The sequence below is a fragment of the Opisthorchis viverrini genome (assembly GCF_000715545.1).
Source record: "Opisthorchis viverrini unplaced genomic scaffold opera_v5_7, whole genome shotgun sequence".
Classification (NCBI taxonomy): Eukaryota; Metazoa; Platyhelminthes; class Trematoda; order Opisthorchiida; family Opisthorchiidae; genus Opisthorchis; species Opisthorchis viverrini.
The window spans coordinates 4,381,764-4,409,247 of NW_008751663.1; the positions used below are offsets into that span (position 1 = coordinate 4,381,764).

General features: G+C 43.8%; 1 protein-coding gene across 1 annotated transcript; it reads left to right on the top strand.

The window, feature by feature from the left end:
• Positions 1-420: 420 nt before the first annotated feature.
• On the top strand, positions 421-26,700 carry T265_00762 (hypothetical protein; the record flags this gene model as incomplete). Its single annotated transcript, XM_009164611.1, has 9 exons — positions 421-783; positions 3,200-3,646; positions 5,759-6,162; positions 10,954-11,462; positions 14,673-14,745; positions 16,122-16,282; positions 19,971-20,006; positions 21,631-21,749; positions 26,378-26,700. 9 exons carry the CDS (start codon positions 502-504, stop codon positions 26,534-26,536), a joined length of 2,190 nt encoding a protein of 729 aa, XP_009162875.1.
• Between the last annotated feature and the right edge of the window lie 784 nt (positions 26,701-27,484).

A 27,484-nucleotide genomic window follows, 5' to 3' on the forward strand; every position in this document is an offset into this window, starting at 1 on the left:
ATAAATTCGTTAGATATAAGGGAGAAGATGCACATTGAAAGTCAATGAGTCGTGCAGTGATCTACGAGTTCAAAGGAATTAACCGAAAGCGATGCCGTCAATGGAACTGGTCAAAAACCCGTTTAACCTGTTCTTGCGTAAAGCGCCTACTGAGTTAGAAATTGGCTGCTCGTGTTCGATTTAGAAACTTGTGCTGAATGATTTGGTTTTTGTTCGTCTCATTGGTGTCCCCACCAGAATTTACAACCATAAAGTAACCTGGCTGGTTGATCATTCGTCTCCTTGAGATCAGATAACTGAAATTCTGGCTTTTTTGCAAATGGTTAACCATTATACGCTTTTGTTTGAATAACATTCCACATACTGTGATATACTTTTTCCTGATTAGCAAATATTCCTTTTATGCTTCAGCGTCAGTTCTGGTGATTAGGGGATTTCCGTACTTTTGGGATCGCCGTTTTTTCCTGGCGCAGTGATAACCAGTTTCAAGTACTAATTCCAATGCTATCCTGTGTGTTCCGATCCTGTGCTGGATTTCTACGTACTGTACTTCTTCACGAAACTAGCCCAAGATGCCTGTTAGCGTTTCATTATGGCCCATCCGCGGTTCTTCCGGGGGCCTTATCTGGAAGTGCTTGCTCTAGGAAATCATCACGGACCTGTTCTACCGGCGCTCATGATTTATTCCCACGTGACCTACAAAAACCGCACCCTGATCCAAAGGCTTCACAGCCGTCCGCATTTGACGGATCACTGGAATCATTTGAGCAGTACATTCATGACGTAAGTCGGCTTGTCAGTTTGTCTCGTTTATTATCTTGCACCATCACTTGCCTGCCTATTGTTACGCCTGATAAACTACCAAGTTTGTCATCAAGGTCCTTGGATCCCCTGTTCGCCACTTTTGTCACTTGCTTCACTTCATTATGGTGGTGCAGTTATCAAGGTTTTTTCTACAACTATACTGGTCCACTTTCGCTGACGAATTTGGTTTTGCTTGCTAGCTGCTGAGCAGTACCATTTTCTACCGCAAAACAGCACATCCAAACCACAGAGAACCAAAGTTATCAGCCAAATTCACCGGACACCGCAGTTGTATCTTTGTTGTATCTGATTGTCGATGGTGCACTTCTTTCAGACGGTTTATTAACTGACACTGTTCAGTCTTTAAAAGAGTCTTTAGAGGACGCCATTCAGGCCCAGGGTATTTTTTCAACCGTATCCATGATCTTCCATGTACTGAAAATTGAATTACTGAGATTTAGCTTAGAATCGATGGGGATTTAAAGCTGTTTTGTCGTAAAGAGGACGAATTGGCTTATATGCCCTTTTCGCGCTCTCTTCTTATGATTCTAACGGTCACACTGTTAATACCTTAAAAATGGTAAAACTTAGGCAGTACAGTGACTAGCAACCTAGTGATAGGTCCACCACAGTAATGAGTTCAAATAAATGATCACCTGACCACTTGACTTAAGTAGTCCGCTATATGTTCTGGATCCTAAGTCAAAACCGCCTTATCGCTCACAATTAGACGTTACAACAGTCAGCGAGTCTAATTCGCATGTAATTCATCGCAAGATTGGGCCGCTTATCAATGGTTTGTTCGGAGTGTGTTTAATTTTCGAGAATTTTGTTGTATACGTTTCAATTATGACATGCTGTGCGTGTTTTTTAAATGTTTTTTGGGTAGCTAATACACTCAATGTATCCTTGATGGTATCACTGAAAAAGCTAGCTAGGGGAGACTGGGCTGAGACATCGCACTCACTGCAATTGACGAAGGGGAACCCACTATGCTTGTTGGATTAAATCAGCTCCGAGAACCTTTGCAACAGCAACAAAAGCATTTTGGAGCAGCTCAACTGGAACTCGCCAAACCAATGCCTCAGTAACTGTGTCCAGACACCAACAACCAGCACCAGTGAGCCTTCTGTTTCTACAGCTGATGCAATCGCGACCTCAATCACTGAGTTCACAGTTGACCCCGTTTCCGGTCACACTTTTGAATTGTGTTTCTAGCGGTACGAATACAGTTTCGGAAGTGATTTTTCCAAGTTCGACGACGGATAGAAAGGCATATTCTTGCTGCGAAAATCCAACACATCGGATCATGATCCATATATAAACTTCATTCTCCGCGACATCTGGTTTGATGAAACTGTCAAAACACTGTCAGATATTGTGACGAAATATCGCCGTTCAATATTCGTTATCAGTGCCTCAAGTTGGTCAAGAAAGAATCGGGAAATAGTGTTTCTACTCCAACCGTGGTTGTCTTCTTTTAGGCTTTTCTATTTACTTCGATGCACGATGAATTTTGAGGAATCTCTGGCAACGCATGCCTCTTCTAAGGCATTCCGCTTTTGTACACTGTAAGGAATCCAGGCTAATCGACAGACGTCGAATTCTCAACCATTACCGCTCTGTCCTAGATTTCGACGTTTACCATTCTGGTAAACATGTGAAGAGGGCTGTGACAACCTTTGTGGAGAGTTGGGTACCTTTTAGCCGCCACAGCACTCTATCGAAGCCCGTCGATTAGAGGTGCTACTATATCAGTGGTCCTAAGTATACCCAGCTTATCCAGACTCCGTTACTGTTGATCGCTCTTGATAACAATCAAAACATGGTGATATACTTGTGATCATGTTCAAAGGGACTCTGTTTGATGAGGGTCAAGAGCCACACAACAATTGGTTTTTGTCATTTTGAGGGTTCGGTTGAGTGCAAATATCAGATTTATCTCAGTTCTAGAACAAGCATTGTCTAGTCATATTCGACAATGATGGAAATTAGCTGTCGTCGAACATCGGAGAAGAGTTCTCTTGGGTATTGTCAGTATAGGCTGTGTAAATCCATACAGACATTCTTTCTTACTCTATAATCACGAAATCAGTAGGTGAAGCAATGCGTGAGAATTTAGCAAGTCGCTGTCGGATGTTTGGTTCGTATTGTACTTGGAGGGTATCTTGGTCTTTACAGTGGTCGTTTCAATATTCAGTTATAAGCCCCCGATTTTAGAAATACAACTGGGTCATTTCACGTGTTGAGATCAGTGAGAACATTCGAATGCATTCCTTGGCAACTTCGTCTACTATGTTATTCAACAGCTTTTTGTGTAAGCAGGTGATTAATACTCCTGTGTGTTCACGGTCCAATTATTTGTCCATTTGCTATTGGACAACTTGGTTTCCAGCCTTCAAGGTCGGTGGAAGATATCCTTTCGGTCGATGTGAGGCCACTTCCGGCGATTGTTCAGCTAAGCTGTCTGGAAGCTGTTCTCAATCACTATCACCGGAGCAGTTCATCATCCCTGCAATCCACGTTGCAGTCGTTTGAGAATACCGTGCAACCACATGGTACTGGATACCATGAGCAGTGGCCTCAAAAGTATTTGGCAGCCGAACACACCGCACGCTGGTCTGACTGGGACTTGGGAATAAACCCATTCGTTGACAGCCACAATACAGAACGGCAATGGGTGCACTCACCGCGATTCGAACTGTTGTTGCTTGCTACAGCGGCTTCTGCTAACCAGTTACCCATCCCACATCTACTTCGTTTGGCCGGCCATTTCTCGTATCTTTGGCACTTTTATGATCCGAAGGTGTTCGCATCCATTCTCCGATTACTTACTGGCCAGGTAAGTTTCCCGAAGTAACATAGGTCGATCCTCAGGAACCGCTGTATATACCCAGAGAAAAGTTCAGCACTTTCGTCTCCATGATGGTATAGTTACTTCTTCATTACACTCCTTTGCTTGATCTGTCTCCGCTTGGCAACTGTCTCCGCTTTGGCAACGACAAAATTTTCCCCTTTTATCTCATGGAGTTGTCACATCGAGAGCTTTTAATTGTTTACACGCGATACTATCAAGGGAACTGGCATTTCTGGGAACAACTCTTCTACTCAGCCATACTTTCTCGGATGGCCCAAAAACATTATCTTCTTAGTAGTAGTCTGCCCCCATGGTTGTCGTGCCAGATATTGAAACAGCCATGTTTATAGGGTGCCCGATGCCGTGAGAACCGTCAACCCGAATGTGTGTTACCGACAATGGGCGGCAAATACAATCGAATATGTTCATCTCTTTCTAGTCGATTGGTACGGTAACCTAAGGCGGATACGAGGAGCATGTCATACCCAAATCGGTCGACACATTTTGTCCGGTTGTGGCAACATATTCAGTTAAATGCCATTGAAACTCCCCCATTTTCCTCACACGTCTCCACTCCCTTTCAACACAAAGCTGTCGAATTCGCTTGAGCAGCTACATAACACATGTAGTATCTAATCACGCACTGATTTCTTCGATAATCAGAAACACTGAAGAGTTCTGCTGCGTGATTCGCCAGTGGGCTTGGTTACGAAATCCGATGACATTTACTGTTGGGATTGATACATTGCAGTCCACCGTGATTTCGATTAGGTTGTCAATTATATTGCACTTTATTCTTTCATTCCTATGCGATTGTCTTGATTTGATGTGTTTTACAACAGATTTTATTTCCACAGTTGTTTACCAACATTATCAGCACGGGTGCGTCCACCTGTGCCTTACGACTTTTCCTGTCTAGGTTTGGGCAGCCTGACAGTATTACAATCCTCGTGCTTCTTTCGGGTGGCATGGCAGTTAGGCATCAAAAGGGTGTTATAGCTGAGTGATTATTTTTAATTTATTAAAGCCGGTGCTAATGGGATAGGGGTCACACACTCGCCTCGCAAATGAGGGTCCAATCTCGGTGTGTTCAAGGGCATGCATGATTTACGAGCTTCAGTAAGGACAAAAGTCGAGTGTATTGGATCACCGCTTTGGTTTGGATTAGTCCTCAGGACTGTTGAAATGATACTGTTTTGAATTCAGTGTTGAAAACTTCCGTACCCTAGTCAGCTCCTATACTACTTAGCGAAATTTTCGATCACATGAACCAGGTCGAATATGTTATACTTCCACCCCCTTGGGCAAGCAGGGTGCCAAAACGCTGCTGGGACCATTCTTTAGCCATTTTTTCGCCATCCACTATCATCATCGGATGTTGAGTGCCACTCAAAACTACTGCGCAAACAATGACAAAGTCGTCGCCATGGTTCCGCTTATCCAAAGTCTGTCGGTCCCGAATTTCTTGCCGGAAGCACACCAGTGCACCTTGCTGGCGCGCGCTGAGGTTCTTAATCCCTTCGTGGTTTCAGGTGATGTTTTCTCCACCCCTGTCTCTGTCAAGTTCGAGCCAAAACTCAGCACTTCAGTTTCTTGATTCGGGATTCTTGACTCACTGTCCGTTTCAGCCTAGGTATACATATCCCTCCAGCTAGCTGCTCTACTGAAAAACATTTGCCCTCCCTGAAACATCCAAATGCACTGATTAAAAGTAGGAGTAACCCGCCCTCATGTGTTTGTGCTTGTCGGGGTTTTCCCATTCATCATGCAGTAGAGCTCACGTCACGACGTCAGACTATTCCCCCCAAGGATGAAGTTTCCTATTCATAGGGAGTTTGTTCTTGGAATTGCATTCCTGGAACTAGTCAATAATGCAGGTAACTGGCGTCCAGGTGTTGATTTTGGAAATGAACTTATGGCTTAAACTGTTTTATTCTCCAAAATATCATCCGCTGTTTACAGCTAACGGTAGTCGTAAGCTCTGATTGAAAACTTGCCAATTATATCCACGTATTGTAAAACGTTTTCCCCATTCAGCACATCTCGCGATGCTGCCGAACAAATCTGGGATTTTCACACTATCAACTCATCTTATAGGTTAACGAACTGGGGTTGACTGACATATTTCGGCTCACATCGGTTGTTCGAGACATCCCACATCCCGTTGATCCAAATACATCAGATGTGGTTGATCCTGCATCCGAAGACGAGTCTGGAAACACGCTCCCTATTCTGATCAAGGAAGCAAACCTACTTAGGACAGCACTCCGTCTACATGTTCTTTCAAAAATGAGCGGACTGGATTCGTTTGACGCGGTCACTTTGCTCCGTTTTATTGAGGAAATCGGACCTGGATTGAACAAGACGGACCTACAACAACTACTGTATTCTGTCGAATGCTCTCTCATCTGCAACCCGCAACAACAGAGTCTGTATTCACTGCTCTTTATGTGCAGTAGATTGAGTCTACTCCGTCTTCCTCATCGAGGAATTTTAAATCGGTAGGCAAATCTGGTGGTATTATATTCCGTTTCAAGGTGATACCAGTTATCCTTGGTTCTTCCACCTAGAGCCACTTTTTGATGTTCTGGGGTCTGGACGTGCAGTCGAACTATTAGTGGGTTTCGCATCCGGAGTTATACATAAGTTCCAGGATAATTTTTTCTATTAAGCTCGTTCAAATTCTATATTTTGGCAACCTGCTACTACAGTGAGTGGCAGCGTGGCTCCTTTCCCATGCAGAGCCAAAGCGCATCCTCGTATTTCCCAATAGCACCCTCCAATCATTTGAAAAAACCCTCTGCTCACCAGCGCTTTTTCCTTTTAGTTGTTTTTTTCAGTGTTGCTCACTAAACCTCCAGTAGTGTTTTTCTGCGAAGTGCCAGCTTCTCGCGTTTCTTCTCCTATGTAAACCAACCAAAATCCTCTTTATATCAACTCTGTGTTTGCCCACTCTATTTGAAGTACTCTGTTTGTTCTCAAGGCTAACTTCCCATGGATCATCATACTTAATCCGATACTTCTGCCGTTCATGACTGACGCCGCAGAAAGACCACACTTCTCTTGGGTCTGATAATGTAGAAATGCAGACAATGTTAAATAATTCCCACTTATGTCTCCTAGCTCATACTCACAATACAACTAGCTACTGAAAGACTGGATGGAATAAACTTCGAAAATCTTATGCATAAAGTGACCGGTATTCATAGTGGTCATTATCATCAACGGCCTTTCAGTTTTGAACACTGATACTTCACTGCCTTGCGGCCATAATTTGAGCTAAACCAGATGGGTTTTCCTGGATGCGTACATATTGTTAGGTATCTGCTGGACAATTTCTGTTTTGTGCGACGTGAGATCAAGCGTATAAATCCCCAGCTACGATGTGAGCTCACCGACCCTTTGCGCACAAAACATGAACTTCGGAGAACTTTTACTGCCTCGTTCAAAGGCGATGTACCATGAGCAACACCATAACTGTGTATTCTGCATGACCACATTCAAAGTGTGGTAGGACAGAATCGTGTTCCTTCGGAAAATAACCAAGATCGTGGGAAAAGGCACGAAAATTTAAAATTTCTCGAGACAACAACCTGACAATAATCCAGCAATTTAGGTTTCTGAGGAATACTGATCTTCCCAACGCATGTCTTGGTTGCTTGTCCAAAGATGCTGCTGTCTCTCAAGTGGGTTCGACTGGGATGAATTCTACTAGTTAACACCTTGGGGACATTTTCTAATGCTTCGGTGTTTCCCACCGTTGTTAAAATTTAGGTGGAAACCTGAACAATTCCGCCTTTAATTTTACACTTCAGACGCTCTGCTCTGGTGAGATTATCAGATGCGTAACATTTTATGAGGACGTATAGACTTAGGCCCTTTGATCAGGTCAGTCTTTCATATTCCAGGTAGCCGACCGGGCCCAGATGAGCGTTTTATTTAACGTTGTGTCGGTTGCAGATGAAATAGGAATCATTTGAAAACGATAACCATCTCCCCTGGGAAACAGCTTTCCGAAGGATAGAGATTCCTGGTTTATCAACTATGGTTTAACTGTCATTCCCACATCCAGTTACATTCGAACTATCAATTTCAGCGTGTAGGACCGTTTGATTCTCACCAGTAACTGGACATCCTCTCTGTCAAAGACTCATTTGAATACTGATTTGGTTTTAATGAGTTCCAGCTGAATCCCTGATTGACGGGGCTTGCCAGCTCAATGTCCCGCATGATGTTTCACCGGGTACGATATTTGAGATGACTCAGTGGTTACTGACCAGAAGGTCCGTGGTTCGTTACAGACCTCTGCCTCTCGACTTACCCTGTCTAGGCTTGGGCAACCTGGCCGTATCCCAGCCCTCGTATATCCTTCGTGTGGCATGGTAGCTAGGCACCGAACGAATGGAATTGATATTCGAGATACTAGTACGCTGATCATAAGTATGCTGAAGGTAGGCTGTCGCCGAGTTTTCAGCGACATTATGGGTGGCATGTTGCTTCCAAACAATGAATAATCTCTTTTCTGTTGCCATTGTTGCTAATTACTGACTTCAAAAATGCCAATTATGGTGTCCATCGCGTATCTATCCTTGTCGGTTTCCCATCTCACAAACAGAGGAACCTTTGGCAGCTAGAGCGAATGTACAATCTGTGCATGGCACACAGCAGGGGTTGCTGGGATTTAGTTTTTTAATGTTAGCTGCATCCGACAGCCCTTACGTCTCTCAGCACACATTGATTGTCAGCTTCTTGTTGGAGTATTTTGTTTACCAGATTACTTTCGATAATTTCATGGAATCTGTCCACTAAGTCGCTCCGCTTTACTTACTTTATCTTATGCTTTGTGATGAGTCGCGAAAATCTTGGTCAGAAGTTGGCATTGGGAAATGTTTGATGATCAGCATCCGAAAGCATACTATCGTTTTTTAAATGACAAAACCAGTGGCTTGAGTGATTAACTCTAGTCTTGAATCCGTGAATTCTTTGGATAGTTAGTTAAATGCGCACTTGCGGTCTTCCTTCTCTTCTCTAAAACTGTTTCCTCCGTCGCTCGTCCGAGCATCTAATGAGGTTATTTCTCTGTTCCGCCGTGTATATTTCACGCTGGTCCACACTCTTCCTAGTGAATCCCAAACCCTTGCTATCCTAGGATAGCACTTTCAGGTTTTGAATCGGGTTCTTTTTTTGCCTTGATCTTTATCGACCCATTCTAACGTAAGCGTGTGCGCCACGTTCATATGCCTTCCCTATCGGGTAGCTTGCAAAAAACTTCTCACCATATGAACTCGATATCTGTCATCTTTTTCTCTCACTCTTGCCACAGGACATGTTCACTTGAAATGACCCTTCTCTTTCTCCTACATTTCTCAATTGTGCCACTCATCCTTTCTTATCCAACTCTCTTCTCAGATCTCACTACTCTATTACCTCTTTTATTACAGTCTATCTTGTGAACACTTTGAATTTCATATGACCTCTTGCTCGAACGCCGAATTAGCGTTCACCTCAATCCTCTTTGAGATTTGTCTTTTTGTGTGTATAGGTTGTGTTTCCTTTTTATCTTCACAGGGAGTCTGACCACGGGCCTTGTTTCCCATGTGATTCACATGAATGAACCAGTTCGACTTTTTCGTCGCTCATTTTACTAGGATTATGTTGAAATTTAAGTTTCCGTTTTCTGTACCCTCTTCGCATGCTGTAGCTATTTCCCAACTATTTCTATTTAACTTGGGGTCTCTCAGTAGCGTCCTGATTGTTATTCCTCAAGATCCACAGAAATATCCACTCTTTTTTGGTTTCCCGGTACCCTTCACATCATTCGGCCACCCGAGCCAAATGCCGAAAAGTTTAAGTTACTTGGAAATTGTAAGTAACGAGTGCATATAAGCTGTCCGGCCGCCGAACAAACCAAGCCCTCCGACCTTCAGGTGTTTTCTGATCTTTATTATTGGCTACACCCTTCATCTCATTCCACCTTGTACGCATGCAAACGTACGTAATTATCAGTCTGAATCGCAGTGGCCAAAGTTTGGATAGATATCTTGGGTGGCTCAGTGCATGTCTTCCAATACTGCTTTATACAAACAACTGTTCGCTCAACCATCACAAAAGACAATTTCATCCTATCGCGTTCGGTATGGCCCATAGAAAACAATAGACTGAAACCTGCCTTTTTACATCATTCTATACTTTACACTCAGCCTTGCCTTAGCCACGTACACAGGTACGTGCTGTGGCGTTTGATTAATATCGACTGCAGCTTTCAGCGGCTCTGCGTCTCTTATTCGCTGTCTTTTTCGTTTTTTATGGTGCGTATGTATTCTTTGGAAGGAGTGTTGTAGACACTGACGACCTGATCAACATTACTAAGTAATACTGATACCAGGATCCAGGATACAAAAGTGAGAAACGAGAGGTAGAAAGCAGCTTTTGAAACAACGGACAAAAGCATCAGGTGAACATCCTTATCAGTTTTTGAGAAATACACTCATTCGCGAATCAATTTGGTTTTTTTTCGAGACTCAACTGAATCTCTCGCTTATGATATTCTACAACTGAATGTGCTGCACACAGGCCACCTCATGATTCAGTTGGCACGATATTCGAGATATCGCAGTATATTTTCATAAAGCCATTACCAGCAAACTCAGCTGCGCTGGTCATTCCCGTCTTATGGATTGGGACCTCGAGACGGGCCATATCAACGTTTTGAGACATTGTCAGACATGGCTTAGGCGCGCCCTCAATGGCGCTCATACATCCAAGCTATTTACTTCAATGCATAGCTCCCTTCCCACCTACAGTGCTGTATTTACGCACTGATTTATCAGTTTTCACCCCCGAGGCGCAGTCACCTACGCCACCTCCCCAAATCATCGGTGAACGAAGCTGTGGCAGCTAAAACCACTGTACGACAAGTACGCGGTTATTACAGCTGATAATAATGATGATGACACTCACAGGGGCTATGCTCAATCTGGTCAGACTTACCGGACAAAAATGTATGAGGTACGTTCTGTCCGGATTTTTAGTGTTAACGGGAGTACTCTCATGAAAAAAAACAATCATGGGTTGGTTTTTCCCTCGTGTCCAACGGATTTATCGTTATTGCACACAAATCCTTTCACCATCCCAAAATCTTTTGAATAATGCTTTTAATCAATCCCTATTTGAGTACCTTGTCTTGCTAGGAGATCAGTCAGCTTTAAAACATTCGCGTGAAGATTCTCGACACATCCAGTTACACCTTTTGTTTTACTATTTATCTTCGTTGCTTGTTCTCGTCATTTCAGAATCATTTCCCAGGTTCAGCGAAAGTTACGTCTCGCCCGGCGTCTTCCTAGAACCGACCAAACCCGGTGGCTTGGCGCAGTGGTTGCGGCGCTAGCAAATGTAATGACTGGCGCCCCTCAGACAGTAGATCAGTCAGTCGATGCCGTGGAACTTTTCGCAAGACCTCCTGTAATGCCAAATGCCAAGACACCTGATGCATTCATCAATAACTCGGGCGTCGACTTCAGTAATTTGCTCACCAAAGACTGGGTCCGCCAAATCTTCACAGATATAACCGGATATTTAGTCTCTAGACCCACCAGTGAGTCTGATTCTTCGCGGAGTTATCTGCAAGAAGTCGCCTACTCATTGGCCCTCCTGGGCTATCGGGCTGACAGCATTTTAGAACAAGCGTACGTCGAAACGAATGAACCTACTTGTGCTCCGCCCACCGATCGGCCTCCCTACGTCACCCTTTCTGAGCTTTTGATCGGACTGCCGAACACAAGGTTGCCTGACGCAACTGTCAGTGAGTTATTGGATTTTACCCGTTATTCCACTTTCCTGCATAAGTGCTGTACAAATTGAACTGATTGATATCACATCGGATATCACAGAAACTAACGGTACCAGTAAGCATGCACTTATCGGTGTTTAAGTTTCCGCGTACTCTGAAGCACGATATCGAAACGTTGAGTTGTGAACAAAATGCAGTTATCGTTGTGTTTCCACCGCTAGTCAACCTGAAGTCGGAGTGAGATTTCATGGAATCGAGCTGAGAGGTGCGTCTTCTAGCTGGTCCCTCCTACCTTTCGTCCCCCCCCCCAAAAAAAAACTCATTTCGTTTGTCCAAAGCACCGATTGTATGCCCAGTTTATGTGTAATACACAGGCCGCATGGGAGACGAGATGCTTTCGGTTTGAGCAAACAGAGAAGGCATGAATGAGGTCTACAACTTGCGCCTAACCTCTGAACTGTTCGCCTCTGCTTGTTACGGTATGAATTCAACTAGTTCGGCTCACGTTCCTGTGAGACAAAACACCTCCCTAAGTTGCACGTAAATTCTCCACTAGGTAATACTGAGCATCAACACATTGCAAACAATTTACTCCTCCATCTCTTTTCTGCTGTTCTCGATAAATCAGTTGCTTATTCCTATCCTATCCTGCATTGCAAACAAACTTGTACGACAATACAATGCAAACCGTAGATCACACAGACAAAAGCTTACGTGCATTGAGCGATTCAGCTTTTTCGCTAGTGATATGCTACTACCTTAATCCGGCGACTTTGCATACGACGAAATATCGTAAATCAATTTATGTGTATGGCCCCGTTACGACCATACGCTTGTCTGCTATAGTCCCTGGGACCCGACTGTTTATTTCTCATGTTTTGGTTCCACAATGCTAGATGTTCACAGTGTATATATATATAAGAATCCAGGCCCAGCTGACTGCGCAGCCGGAATTTAACTGGTTTGGGCGGATTTCCAGCCTCGCGCACAGTGAAGTACTGTAGAAGGCAAGATGCTGATAACGTTCCACCAGTTGTGTTTACTTTTCTGTATAAAGCATGGGCACCCTACCAGTCACTGAACGTTCCCAAACGTCCTCAAATTTTTCTTCTATGCCTCCGATCTTTATCCTTCGCCATCATTCAGAGATCAAGTTATCGCAGGCGAACTACAGAAGTTTGAAGCCTTTTTAAGCACTGTACTTGTCTAGTCTGCGGATGCACATACTTTAAATGCGTCGCAATGCTATAGTGAGGCATTTACCTCCCCTTGTTATGATAAGATGTACTTTTGGCTGGTCCTTTTGGGTTTATTATAAGGTCCCGAAGTCCCTCAACTCAGACCACGGACCGGTTGTAAAGGAAATTCCCTTTAAAAGAGTCGAAACTTTTATCATTTCCGCTCGTCTGATATGAAACTGAAAGTAAATCCCTTTAAAAGTGTCGAAACTTTTATCATTTCCGCTCGTCTGATATGAAACTGACAGTTCTGATGTTCCTGAATGTTGCCGGTCCACCCATAGGTAGCGCAAGTCAAACCATTGTTTGTGCGCTTTTGTCGTTTGACACCCCCGTTTCGTCTATATTATAGTGAGTGAATATCATTTGGTGCAGTTACCGAATAAGCCATATATAGGACATTTTCTTGTTTCCTTTACGACCACTTGTTGCACGTGACACGCATTGGTGTAAGTGTCACCTACACATCCATGTCAGTAGGTTTGGCTCTAATAAACCAGTGGTATTTGCTAATTGGTTGCGAGGGCGTGATAACCTTTCTTGGACACAACAACGAATAGTGATGCATGCAATTGACAGCAACCTTTTCGTTACTATTCAAAACCACTTGGCAGAATCCTATGTGTGACGACGCCTTCCCGCGGCCAGCAACTCGTACAAGTAACGTCAACAATGGACTGTGCGAATATATTTACGATTCGAACGTTTACAATTATTTTCCCTAACTGGTTTCAAGATTCACTGCGAAATGTAGTTTTGACGATGCCGTCATATTCATGCGATCTCACGCCACTCCCCGGAAGAACTCCCATTTGAAAGATAACCCTAATTTGTGTGTAAATGTTTGGGCCGGAAGGTGGGCGCTGTTCTGACCAGTTGTTAAAAAACCGGGACTCTTATTTTAATTGAGGAGGAGTCGGTTTGTCAATCTCAATAGTTCTCAACCCTCAAGGGTGGTTACCAAATAATGGAATCTGGATTTAACTCTGTTGTCCTATTCCGAAAAAAACAGTGACTAGATACCGTAACTGATCTCCTTAAGGCTTACATGATGAATTTCGGTAACTAGTTTCTTGGTCAATCTCAAGAGCTTGTCTTTCTGTTATGACTTCCTTGTTTTCGTAGGTACATCTAAATTGCTTTCCTGAGTTGCTTTAGGAGTTCTGGCCTCATTGTTCTCCGGGAGGGGTCCTTTTTTCTCATATTTCCTCAAGTCGTTATAAGCGTACGTAATCATAAGTCTGACCGTTCGTCTACTGTTTTTTTGTAAAGCAAGTGTCCGAGCTCGTAAGTGGCTTGTAGGTAACGAAGAAGGACGTAATTTTGGCGAAATTTCCCCATTAATGAACTGTTTTGAGAGTACCAAGCCCGAATTCATTCATTCATATTATTGCTGCACTTTGAACCAGTCAAACCATACTTTGTGCATAATCATTGCACTACTGCGATTACTTTCGATCATACTGAGTTTTCGGTACGTGAATATCCTTACATCGCGTGCTTGGTGCACTTGTCAGCTGGCAAGATGTCACGTAAATTTTCACGTGTATTGTGTTTTGTGCGTGATCTGTCCTTATGTGTGACCCGAAGACCTGTCCTTATTCTTGAAACAGTAGCAGATTTTGGCTGTTGTGTGATCATTTTGCGAAAGTTGGATAGGCTCCTGTAGACTGAGGGTACACATATTCAAAAGCATGCTGAAATGCGTAACCTTGTCATCAAGGTATGTACTCAATTACTAACGCCTCTCCGTGCAATAAACCCTCTGTACAACGATTGTGTGATTGTACGTAGTAGCCGATTGTGTTACTCTCTTATACTGTTGTTCTGAAAAAGACTCTTCCGAATCATGACCACCACCTGATGTTCGGAATGCGTTTCTTTGCCTGGGAGCTGGAAATCTTCTGTTCTATTTTCTAGTCATATATTGTTTGCTCACGAATGATGTGGTACTTTAAACTCGGTTTATTTTTTCTTATTTTAGTAGATTCGGTCGCTTGGCTTCCCCGCATTGAGTGGCAGTTCTACCTTCGGCTTTCAACGGAAATTAACTTTGAGTAAGAGTTGTATCGTAACGCGAAATTCCTATGGATAAGTCTGTCTCTCAGTTTTCATAACACCTTCAGCGACAGTTCGGCTGTGGCCGCCTTTGCTTGTTTCGGTTGTGGGGACTTGCACCAACAACGATTTTGGTGTAAACATCCCTTAGCGATGTTCCAGTCTAAATAATTTTAAGTTTAGGGAAGTCGAACTTTGCGAAGCAAACCCTGGCAAATCAAACATGGCGTATGTAGATTTACCGTTTTGTAGTTACTGGACTACACAACCTCACTCAAAATTTCAATTCGCGATTTACGTTTGCGGTGTAAGCTTTAATTAATGATACGGTACATTGATCTCAGTACCTCAGTCAGGTAGATGTTGTTAATCATAACACACGTGGCTGTGTAGCGTTGTAATTCCCGGCGTCAGTCACCCTGTTCTTGACATATGGATCAGAGTTTTCCACGGAACCAAAATAGTTTCTAAAGATAGGTACCCAGCAGATCGTAAGTGTGGTGTACGTCACTTGTCTCTTTTGTGCTCATGAATGGACATCTTCTTTACCTGCTGCAGAATCCCAGTTACTGATTAAGTACAGAAACATATCCTAAATAATTTATCTCTGCCAGTCTAATAACTCCATACCTCTGTAAATAAATCAATTAAGCGTAAAGCCTGAGCACAAAATTCCGCTTACAAGCACCTCAGCAAGAATTCTGTGAAATACCCCAGTGTAGCTCATCTACTGTCGAGAAGTTTTAGGCAATCTGTTGAGTATTATTAGGTTTTGTTTTGCCAAAAAACGACTTGTCTATAATCCGATTTGCGGCACTTGATTCCTGTCACATGATGGCATCAGCTCATTAGTTGGATTTGTTGTGGTCAGAATCGGTCGCAGTTAGTCTATTTACGATGGTCATTTTTTCCGTGATTCAGTCGTGAATTCCAATGACTAAATGCGGGTAGTTTGTTGTTTTACGGTGTTGGTACTGGTCGCAACATATCTTGTCACCATCATTATTGGGACTTCGCTGATTTCCTCTGAGAATATCTCGGACCCTTCATTCGGCATGATCGATTCCGCAGCCGTACAACAATATAACCGGTACTTTGGTCCGATACATGTCCTTTACAACTCAGTGGTATGCTTTTTGGATGTCTCAAGTGGAGTGAATTGGTCTTTGAGAACCTTTCATTGCCTTCGTCCCTTACACTACCGTCAGAGCCAGCGTAGCTTCCACAACTTTTGACCTGCTTCTTCCAACCGCTTGAATTCTTAAAGACATGTTCAACCGCTACAGCATGACTTCCCACCATCTTAAATATAAGTTACGTTGAAGTAGCTCATTCCATTCATCCATTGGGTCATCAAGTTTATTTTTCGCTCTAGCGAACAACCCTTCCATTCCGGCACAGCGGATCAGTTGAAAGACTACGTGAATGTGAAGAGCTCTGAGGTTCTATCAGTAACTGATGCGTTACTGTCACGAGTCCACCCGAGGGCGGATTTGAAACTGCTCAATTTTCATCGACTGCAGCTGGACGGGCACGGTAATTCGTTTTTCTCAGGTGTGTCACCAAGTTTTTTTGTTCCACCCCATTGTCTGCTACATTTGTCAACACATATTGGGTATGGGTTCCTATATGCTGTTTCGATGTGCCATTGCACAATCGTTTGTCTCGCATCTGTAGAACTGAAGACCGTTCAATGTCGCTATCTACTTAATGCAAGAAAAGTATCCACGGGTCCAGTTAAATTGGGATTTTGGTCTAACACCGCTCAAGAAACCACTTTATAAACGTTCCATTGACAGCTTTTTGGCGCTGGTCTCATTTAGTCGTCTACAAGTTAGCTTGAAACACAGAATAACAGTTATTCTATTTGAGCTTCCGGCGTAATTGTTCAAACGATGAGGAACTGTTTGTCACCGGGATTTAAACAGTGCTTAGTGACGGGAGCTACTGTTCCGAATCGAGTTAATACGATGAACTGAAATTTTACACGGACCTCGAATGTGTGCCCCTTTGGTAGAAGGATTCGAATTTATGCGACATACTCTACAAGTCATCAGTCGGTGTCTTGTCTCTATTAAACTAATAATAGGCGTAGGCCAACAGAACGAGCGTACGATTGTGCAGGAAAGCGAACGGTGTGAGCATATTACAGTGTGCTCGACTCGACTCAAAATTCCAATGAAGATTGAGGTGATCTGAGATAATAAAAAAGCAAGTCCAAATGGTCAGCCGAGTGGTAAGATTGAAGTTCCCTATGGGGAGAACTCAGGTGGGTACACGTTAGTCGGTGATCACTAGAAATAGTACTATGTCAGACCAACAGAAGCCCTAGGAGGCTGTTTCACTTTACATTCAATTGAGGAATATCATAATTTGAAGACATGTCAGTCTCAAAAGAAATGCTTTTGCTTCTCACATCCACACCGGTGGCCACTAAACATTGCGAAGCCGCTAATCGGTTTATGGAGATTTCGAAGCAATATTTCTCCATCACCTATGGATTGCGACCTCCAAGCGGAAAATTCCTTCAGCCCTGGTTAGGCGTCACTCAGCTGGCGGCCGGTCTGAATCGACCAGATCGCTAGTTGCGTATAATAGCCGAATGAACCTTAAACCAGATATGTCCTCACACACTACCTTATGTGCGTGCTATGCAGTATATTGTACATGACATAATACTCTCTCTACTTGAAGCCTTTTTGGAATGTTTCTCACGCAGCATGTGACGTACGTTGGATACTACCACGGACCGTAAGGCCAAAGTGGTTCGGAAATCTTATTATTTTAAACGTCCCAAACTCAGCCTCCTCACTTGTCTTTCGCTGCTTCATCTTCCATTGAGTTGTATGTTTGGTCTTTCTTGGAATTGTCATCAGGGTGAGTTTGTCTGTCCGTGCACCTGCTTAATTCCCCGCGGACTGCTGAAAGGCGATATCATTTTCCAAATTTCGCGAAGACCGGAATAGCGTGTGCCAATCTCTAACATTTGTGTTACCGACGTGAATTCAGGTTAGCTGTCAAGGGTAGTGTGTACGGTGTCACAGTGCAATCTGTCCTAATATATGGATCACAGACGCGGCCGCTGCTTGCGGAAGTTCTTCGGAGACTATATTTGATCGTTGGTGCCTTTGAAACAATGCGCGCATCAGGTGGAAACATCGGATCAGTAATGCTGAGGTACTCCAGATGGTCTTCGCGAAGTTCCTCTCCTTCGATAGATCAGAAGATTCATTCGATCGTATTGCACGCTGATAAAATGCACTCTGGATGTCTGAACTCCATTGACTCTGGCCGGATTTTCTGACAGATCTAGCTGTTTTGCGTTTACCCTAAAGGGATTGCTTGATTACCAGTTCTGAAGTAGATTTCTCAGTATATAGTTGGGCATAACCAGGAGCATTCATAGGAAACTTGAACAAGTGTGGAGTTGAAGAACCAAATGTCGCACTTTGCTTTTACCAGACCAACTTACGGGCACGCAAACGGAGGCGCGCACGTCCTTGAGAGTAGCTTCAGGAAACGGCATTTACAACCCCTACATCGACAACCCTTAACGGCTTGAGATTTGATCATCAGCACCCCCTGACCTCTCTTCTATTAAACCAAATCTTCATTTCACCCTCTATGGACAATGACATCTTAGTTCGCACGACGTGACCGTTTGAGGATCCGGGCTATTTAGTTGGGTGACTAGCCACCTGACCAGGCTGACAGTAAAGATTAGAAAGACTAGACTAACTTCTTTGGCGAAATACACTCATCTGCAAACATATTTGGTTTTTCGAGAGACTCCCTGGAACCCAGCTGAATCTCTCGTTTGTGATGTTTCCAGGCAAATGAATGTGAGCCTACCTGATGAGTCCCAAAAAAGAGCGAAACCGGTCGTGGGTTGTCGAAGGCTTTCAGCAACCTTATGAGTAGCGCATTATGTGTGTGATATGTGTGATATCTCGAATGTCGTACCAACTGAAACGTGAGGCAGCCTGGTGCAGTACTTCAGTTGCCTGGAAACTTAACAAACGGTAAATTCAGCTGGGTTCCAGGTGAGTCTCTCGCAAAACCGAATTTATTTGCTAATGAGGGTATTTCGCTAATTTGGTGCAATTTGGGTTCAAGTAGACCATAACGTTGACGGAAACTCGAGGACTGCGCCTACCTGATGAGCCCCAAGAAGGGCGAAACCGGTCGTGGGCTGTCGACGGATTTTCAGCAACCTCATGAGTAGTGTATCATAGATATAGACTAACCTCCATCAAGTTCGTGCGATACAGAGAATTTTGTGATTTTTTTAACACACCATATTCAGTTGTCAAGCTGATTGTGTAGCACTTAAGATGCGCATGATAGGTGACCCGTAGAGCTAAACCTCACCTCCTAAAATGAAATTGTCGATGATTAAGAGTTCTCTAAGTCATATAACAGGCTAGGTGATGCCACCTGAAACCAAACCACTCCTTTGTGTTCCGTATTTCTGATGTGACCGATAATGCTAGTATCTACTGTTGCGGGGCACCCTATTTCATTGTTAGGAATCAGAGTCCTCTTTCTGTTTTGGGAGGAAGATCACCTTCTGCCAAAACTCGTTTACCATGGACCTCGGACTTTCCCCTCACTAATGGTCCCTCTTTGATCCTCTCAATTAGTATGTATATCCTAGGTGAGGGTAAATCCGTGAATTTTAGCTGAGTTGCAGTCATGGAGTTCCTAAGTTCTTGTAGTACTCGCCTCTTGACTACTGTGTCGCGTGAATCATCTTGGGATTCCACTCCTAAATTTCAAGTATATTTGAATTTGGAAAAGATGATGTACTCACTGTTCTGTAGTCCTACTTACTTCGCTTTGCAACGGGTCTGACTTTCATGGCTCCAAGTTACCGACCCCTCCTCCTGTTATTTGAACTAACTGAGCTTGAAAATCGGTGGGACACATCCCGTAACACTTCATAACCGCTAGGTGGGTTTGGCCAACTGCAAAGGATGCCGCTATCATCCACGTTTCTGTTCGTTGGCTTGTTCGCTGAGCTGGGCAATTTGGTTGCAAACGTTTCATCACCAATCGAGGTGACATCATCGACATTCTCCTCTATAGAAAATCCACGTTTCTTATGTGCTTTTGGCGTTAACTCTGTATATTACCAAAGTCCTAAACCATTTTTCCAGAATTGTGTACGAATTCCTGTCTTATTGCATCGTTTTGCGGAAGCAACACATTTTTTCCTTTCCAGATATTCTTTTCAAGAAAGAATCAACCACTTCACCGGGTATGTCCTTTTGCATGTTGGGAGTAATGCGTTTAGAGGTTTAGTTCAATTCGTCTTAAGTATGCGTGTTTTTGTTGAACGGTATCCACATGCTGGTACACAATCTAAAGTCACCATCCGGACGGTTGCAGTTAATTTTATACACACAGTCTATAGTCCTTTCAACCGCGATGCGATGTTTCAATTGCACTAAAACTGAGCGTAGCGTTTTTCCCCTATGGAAAGCTACTCGAGCAACCTATTCACTTGGTCTTACCAAGCTTTTGTATCAAAAATGAAGCGTTGTCCAACAATAAATCTACCGGTTGTTAGTAGCTTTTCTTTCACAAACCAATACGGATGCTTGCTGTTTTTGTGGTTCTCTTCTGGTTCGGTCGAAAATACCTTTTTTACAGTAATACTCTGGTGTCGAATGCCCTCTATGCGTTTAAAATACCATGCACTCAGCAATACTTCATTTCATCAATTGTTGGTAACATTGTCAGATGGACCAGTCGTACTCTTATTCGGGGTCATGCATCCAAACTGTTGCCTTCAATGCACAGTTCCACTCCCGATCTCCCCAATGAAAAGTCCACTGTATTTACGCATCAATTACATCATTTCTTCCAATGTACAGCTATCTACCCCACCTTCTCAAATTGTTGCTGAACGAAACCGTGGCAACCATAACTACTGTAGGGCAAGTACACCGCTGTTGAAACTGATGGTGATGATGATAAGTACTCAATTTCAGCTGAGATGAGACAAACATAGCCGCTCGAATAGTAACCTTTATTCGGGGCATGCATCCAAACTGTTGCCTTCAATGCACAGTTCCACTCCCGATCTCCCCAATGAAAAGTCCACTGTATTTACGCATCAATTACATCATTTCTTCCAATGTACAGCTATCTACCCCACCTTCTCAAATTGTTGCTGAACGAAACCGTGGCAACCATAACTACTGTAGGGCAAGTACACCGCTGTTGAAACTGATGGTGATGATGATAAGTACTCAATTTCAGCTGAGATGAGACAAACATAGCCGCTCGAATAGTAACCTGACTCTATGTGTACCGGTCGTCTAGCAGTCTCATATAGAGATTAGACGCAAATGCAAAACCACTGTTCTGTTCTATTGTTCCACAGCTGGATTGCGCATAAGTTGCATCCCTGAATCCCATCCGTCTGTAGCCTTGGCATCTGGTGCATTCACATGACTTTGGTTCTTCGTGCGCCGTTTGTCATGGGGACCTGTCGTAGTTGGAAATATCAGCTGACATGCTTTATATGAAGGCAAACTGTTCAATCATGTCTAGTAAGCAAACACCCAATAGGAGAAGAGAGGACGCCCCCAGAGTTCCCGCCCTGATGGTTTATTTCGGATGCTTGACACCGTTGAAACACAGGATGAAATTCATCCCACGACTAGCATCAAGAGGGAAGCGCTTCTTGCACTCTCTCGTAGATTTCCTTGGGAAGCTTTCGTGTAGCTAACTGCTTCTACAACTGCGTCTCTCATTGTCCGACATTGTTTTTGCCTGGTGTTCGGTGGGGCAAGTCCATTTCCCTTCGACATCTTATTAACCGAACCCCACGTTCACGGTTTCACAGCTTTGTATTTCCAATGTCATTCCTTCAGGTATCACGAAAGTTGCACTCTGTTTCGTTTGCTACAAACGTGACATCCTCATCAGTCGTCCCTTGCAAACATTGATCCAAGCGTACGCATCAACAGGTTGCGAAATTCCCGTGCTAGTTGTAAGTTTCTAACGTTTTTCGGCGTTTTCAAAGCGACAGTTCTTCTTATCAGTCGATATATCATCTTAAAGCTTACTTTCTAGTCAACTAGGGTAAGCTAAGCTAAACTGGATGGTTTCTCCTTACTGTCGTTCTTAAAAAACTTGTCACCTAAATGAGAGAGTATGATTCTTAAGTCCGGGGGACATTTCAATTTGCGAAGTGCACAATCAATCGCACCATTTCCTCATATTCGTTGAGATAAACATTTTAGCACTGATCATCCTATTGCTACATTTTCTGTCTGTATCTAATGGTTGAACGTGGTTTTGTAATAGTCCTGTGGGCTATCCTTGCTTGGACCATGTGCACGCATGTCATGAAGATCAAACACGGTAGACAACTTGCAGCACTACAAATTACAGTACTACGGGGCAGAGTTGAGGTAAATTCCTGCTATTCTCTGCCAAACATCTGAAGTGCGATTTTCGCACAGATAAACAACGGTTCCATATTCGTGGAAGCAGTTACATCATCTGCCGCCGACAAAGACGTGGTTAGAAAAGCTCCACCAAACGTTGCACATATCGATCATGAACGGTTGACCACGATCACTGTGGTTGAGAATCTGGTGCTGTTCAAAGAGCGCTTGCTGTGCGACTTAACGTCATAAGTCGAACATTCGTACCTTGCTACTACTAGTGCCGAACTGAGGCCCTTCGATCTTCATTCGTAGCCTAAACGATCCAGGAGTTATCCCTGTTTGCAAACATACGGCTTAAGAAACAAACCAACGACCACGTGCAACCTGAGACACTAATGTTCACCTTGGTTGCAAACTCCCATAGTCCTTCTGGGCACGCGTCTGCCTGCATATCCACATGTTCGACCAAAGTGATTTGTCATTAAACAAAACTTCACTTTACCTGGGGCTTAGAGTTGACAATGGGGCTAGATAACTCAGTGGTTAGGGCGCGAATTTATCGACCCGTAGGTCCATGGTTCAAACCCGTGTTGTACGGATTATCTTCTTGTGATTGTGATAGCCTATCGTGTCACCATAGCTCCAGAATGTTACTTAAACGTCTTTTTTGGGGTTGGGAGGGGCTTAGCGTCTTAAGAAGAACTTGACATCGTTTGCATTACCAGTCTTTCATAAGCACAAGCTCAAGGAGAGGACAACACATCCCACAAAAGTATGGGGCAATCCACGTTTTCCACCACAGTTCATCTTCTGTTTGATGGTATCGAATAAGTTTTGGTCATGAAGGAAATCAGACCTAGAATCAGAAAGTAGGCCCTGCAGAATGCTACCTCTTCGAGGGATACTTTGATCGCTTCGCTACCAATCGGTTATCGATCATTTTGCTGTGATTTAGACGGAAATGTGTATGACACTTCGACTTGACTTCATCATGTATTTTTCAGAACTACTACTAGCTCCGTTTCGCTGTCACATGTGTTTACATCACTGTATCCTTGCTGTGGCAGTTTATTCCACGAGATCTTAATCCGGTGGAGGTCAGCACTACATGTTGGCTGGTCTAATTTCACAAGATTGAACAAAAAGGTAATTTATGGTGATGTTGAAGATACAAAACTGCGCCTTACCTTTTCGAACAACCCAGCACTGTATATTCATGTAAATGAGTGACAGTATTAAGTATGCAGATGTCTCAATGTGTTGGTCCAATTTAGAAGATTGGCATTACCAGTCTGCTTATTGCTTCAGCTGACCAACAAACCCTCCGACAGATATTTGCCTCTTGCCTGTAGTGTTTTTATGTGTGGTCGGTCGATATGGAAGTTCTTTTAAACTGTATTGACAAGATAACTCCGTCATTGACTCCGAGGCATGGGAGACTTTATCGACGATGAATGTGGAGTCATTTGAACCTATTGCCACGTTGAACGCGGGGACTGGTTTTCAGGCAATACCAACTACATTTGAGATACCCGCACTAGCATTTTAAAATTAGGCTTATTAGATGGAAAAAATCTAGAAATACTGCCATCTCCATAGGACGTGTGATCACCCAGCCATCGGTATACCTGAGGTTACCACTTGTTTTCACGAGGAGATAATCGTGAGATATTTGGATGAGACGCTTTTCCTGTTACCAACAGCCTTCTGTTACTTCCCGAGGAATCGTTCGGCCTATTAACCTGTACTCTTGACTCCCATTTCATTGTGAACTAGACCGATTCTAATGAGTATGCAGCTTTTATACGAAGAGATCATCCTCATACCTGTCAAGAGTACGTCAGATTGATTTAAAAGGCATTGCAGAAGGGATTGCAGACTCTCAGGTTAAGAGGGTATCTGGAAGTAGTTCCATCATTTTGTCGCATTTGGTTGTCGCTTATCCATGTTTTTACCCTAGTTGAAGAGTTTACCATTCTTGTGGGTTCTGGGTTATGTTCCCACTGACCAAAACTCATTTATTTCCATCCACTAGAAGTGGAGTTGTGAAAATTTCAGTAGTTTTTCCGCCCGTCAATATTTCGGTTGTAATCCCAGTGGCCTAAGGTGCTACCGCAGTCATTCAAGCGCGGACTTGGAGCAGGTTCAGCCTGTCCAAAAGAAACGGTAGCTGATCTCCAATCTGTATTTTCATACACCATCAAGGATCCCCTCCACACTAGTATGTCAAAACAACCGATGCCTGCTTATTGAACAGTTGAATGTTGACAATAGTATAAAAATGTTGTTTGTAGCATGTTTTTTTCACAGACCAGGGCTAAGCGCTAAGGTATGCGCCCATAATATTCTTTCAGTCGTGAACAAACAATCTATGAAAAAAAATCAGTTTGGATTCATTCACTGATTTCTTAGGTAGTTCCGTTCCAGAATCAACTTCAGCGGATGGTTATCAGGACCTCCGTGCGAATTGTCAAGAAACTTGGGTTATTTGTTTGACCACTCAGTAGTCAGACTATCGGCTTTATCATAGTTTACGTCCACTTGAGAGCTGATTTACATCAGTTTCTTCTGTATTGTTCCCGAGATCACCTTCGATGGGAGGTAGGCAAGACGACTCGAAGACTGTCCTTCAGGTTCAGAACACCATTCGAAACGTCATCATGAGAGACAGTATTGACATTAATTTTTCACTGTAGTACAACCACAGTGTGTTTAAACCGAAAAGGGAGAACAAGAGAAAAGTGGATGAGCGACGGACCTGGCACTAACGCATCGCGTTTTTATACCTCCAAGTATTCAGACGATCTGGAGAGAGACTGATAGCACGAGCGTCACTGACATTGATTAGTATTTTCAGTCTGCAGGGATGTCCAGGGAGCTCCACCAGGACGCCACCTTGAAGACGGACAGCATTAACAGCGCATAAACTCCTCATATTCTCTCTCACATCCTTATGCCAAAACATACTTCGCAGTTTGCGCCATTTTGAAAGAGGCACACGAAACTATACTATTCTCGGAAGATAATGTTTCGGCGTGCGCAGCACGTGGCCGAGCCACCGCTCTGAGGATGTAGTCCGCAACAAAAATACCTGCTTCACAACTAAATACCCGTGTACCTCATTAAGAGTTTGATTACTCCATCCGGCACGAGCAAAGCTTGGGAGTCGTCAGAGTAAGAAACCTGAAAAAGTCTAACTTCCTATGTCCGGAGAGACCATCCCTGCAACCATACAATAGCCTTCACTGTAACCTAGTACAGGCGACCCTTGAAACCCAGTGGTATGCATTTTTGAGGCCACAGGTGACGCAAATTAGCGGACGTGATTCGAGCAAAGATTGTAGATTGTCTGTACATATGGTGTTGCTCTAACACCTGAAGGAGTGTGAAGATCTGGTTGGTGCAAACTCTTCTTGATTGCAATCTGGCGTGATGCTCACGGGTCAAGGATTCGTGCCGTGGAAGACGACGAAGAACTAGTAAAACCAGAAACCTTGTTACAGCCGGAGCCAAACTGACGCCTTTGTGGTTGCTATATTCACTGCCAGTACGTTTTGGGGGATCTGCACTATTACCGTTTCACCCGTTCTATGGGACGGTCTCGCTCCCTCAGGTAGACGTAAATAGGATAAACAGAGGAAATGACAAGAATTCACTACCATCGTTGAGCGGAGCATGTGAAAGGTCATCAGGACCAGCAGTACGATGACGCCCGATCACAGATACATGGTCATCGGTCACTGGTCGAGTATGTTACTGCAGAAATAGCTGCAAATACTTAAAGACGGCGGCTATTAGCCCAGTAGTGATTAACGCGTCATGTTTGTCATGCTTGTTTAGAGTCTACTTGTTCTTCCTTTCCACCGTCCAAACCCCATCGCTTGCCCGAAACCACTGTGCTTTTCCGCGTCTATCTCAGAATCGGTACGCACCTTAACCGCTCATGAACTTTCGTCTCTTGATCTTTTGAACCGATCTTTGCGAAATTTCCATGCTTACCTTTTTATCATTTGCGTTACCACGAGTTGTGCGCACACGTTCGCCATTAAGTTGATTGTTTTCTCCGGGTACGCTGCTTCGACAATGTTTTTGACCCATTAACGCGTTGTTTAAAAATGCGCAATTTAGACAAAAATTCCCATAAGTTGAGGTCTGTATGTCACTCTGTGTGCAGCTACCTCTTGACCTACTTGCTTAATAATACATGACTTTCGTTTCCTTTCAGTTTGATTATTCTTCGTATGCGCCTTCCAAACAAGCTGGGCGATTAGAGCAATGTGATTCGTTTCTCAAGGACGTTCTCCTAAAAATGGTGGAGTCACCGGGTGTGCCTTCCGATCAACTTAAGGTGTGGACTGATGCTGTCCACATTCCCACAAGCTGATACGTGTCCATCAGGCGACATTCACGAACTCCCTGGTGCATGTGAACAGAAATGGCTCTACAGGAGGTAGAAAGAAACAAGAAAAAACGATTTAATTCTTTTTCTGCCATCTTGTTTCACTTCTGTGGGTAACGGATGTTTCACTGGGGTTATTGAAGTAATATCGCTTGCTTGAAAAAACACATTCCGTAATTTTGTAAAACGTTGGATAATGGCAGAAATTTGAAGATTCAACTACAGACTTCATCCGACCAGTGAATCAAAAGTGTGTCGGCGCACAAAGAGAGGCCGACGAGCCACACTGCGCGTCAATCTGTTTCGTATCGTGCACGCACTGTTGAGTCAGAGGGTGTTACGGTAACCAGGGCCGGCGTAACCTTATTAGGGCAACGGTGGAATGCAGGTTGGCCCGTTGTTGAAACTCCCGATGTCGCTAACTATCTGATTGCTCGAAGATCGTCAGTTTGTGGCTTAAGGCGAATAGGTGGGTCTGGCGTTGTGCTTTCTCGCCAAACCAGCTTTGTCCGTGAGCCGGAAGGAGCACTTGGATCGGTTGCGTGCTGGTTAAAAGTTGGTCGGTGTACTACTTCCCCGGTCTTTGAAGTCGGTTAATAGATGTTTGAAGTCATTTTCAGACCCACACGAATTATCCATAGGAACAGCACATCTTTATATGTGCCACGTATGCTTTATAGTCTTGACCCCGGTTGTAACAAGACTGTTGGCGTCAATTGTGCTTCGACGCCTTACGGTGGCTCGCGAAATACTGATTCGAGAGCAGCAAGCGGGATTCCGTCCTGGTAGGGGTTGCATTGACCAAATCTTCACACTGCGTCAGTTGCTAGAACAACGCCATACGTATAAGCGACCCACGATTCTAGTATTCCTGAATTTCCGAGGAGCATTCGACTCGGTTGATCGGTCTGTTCTTCTCGAGACGCTTGCCCA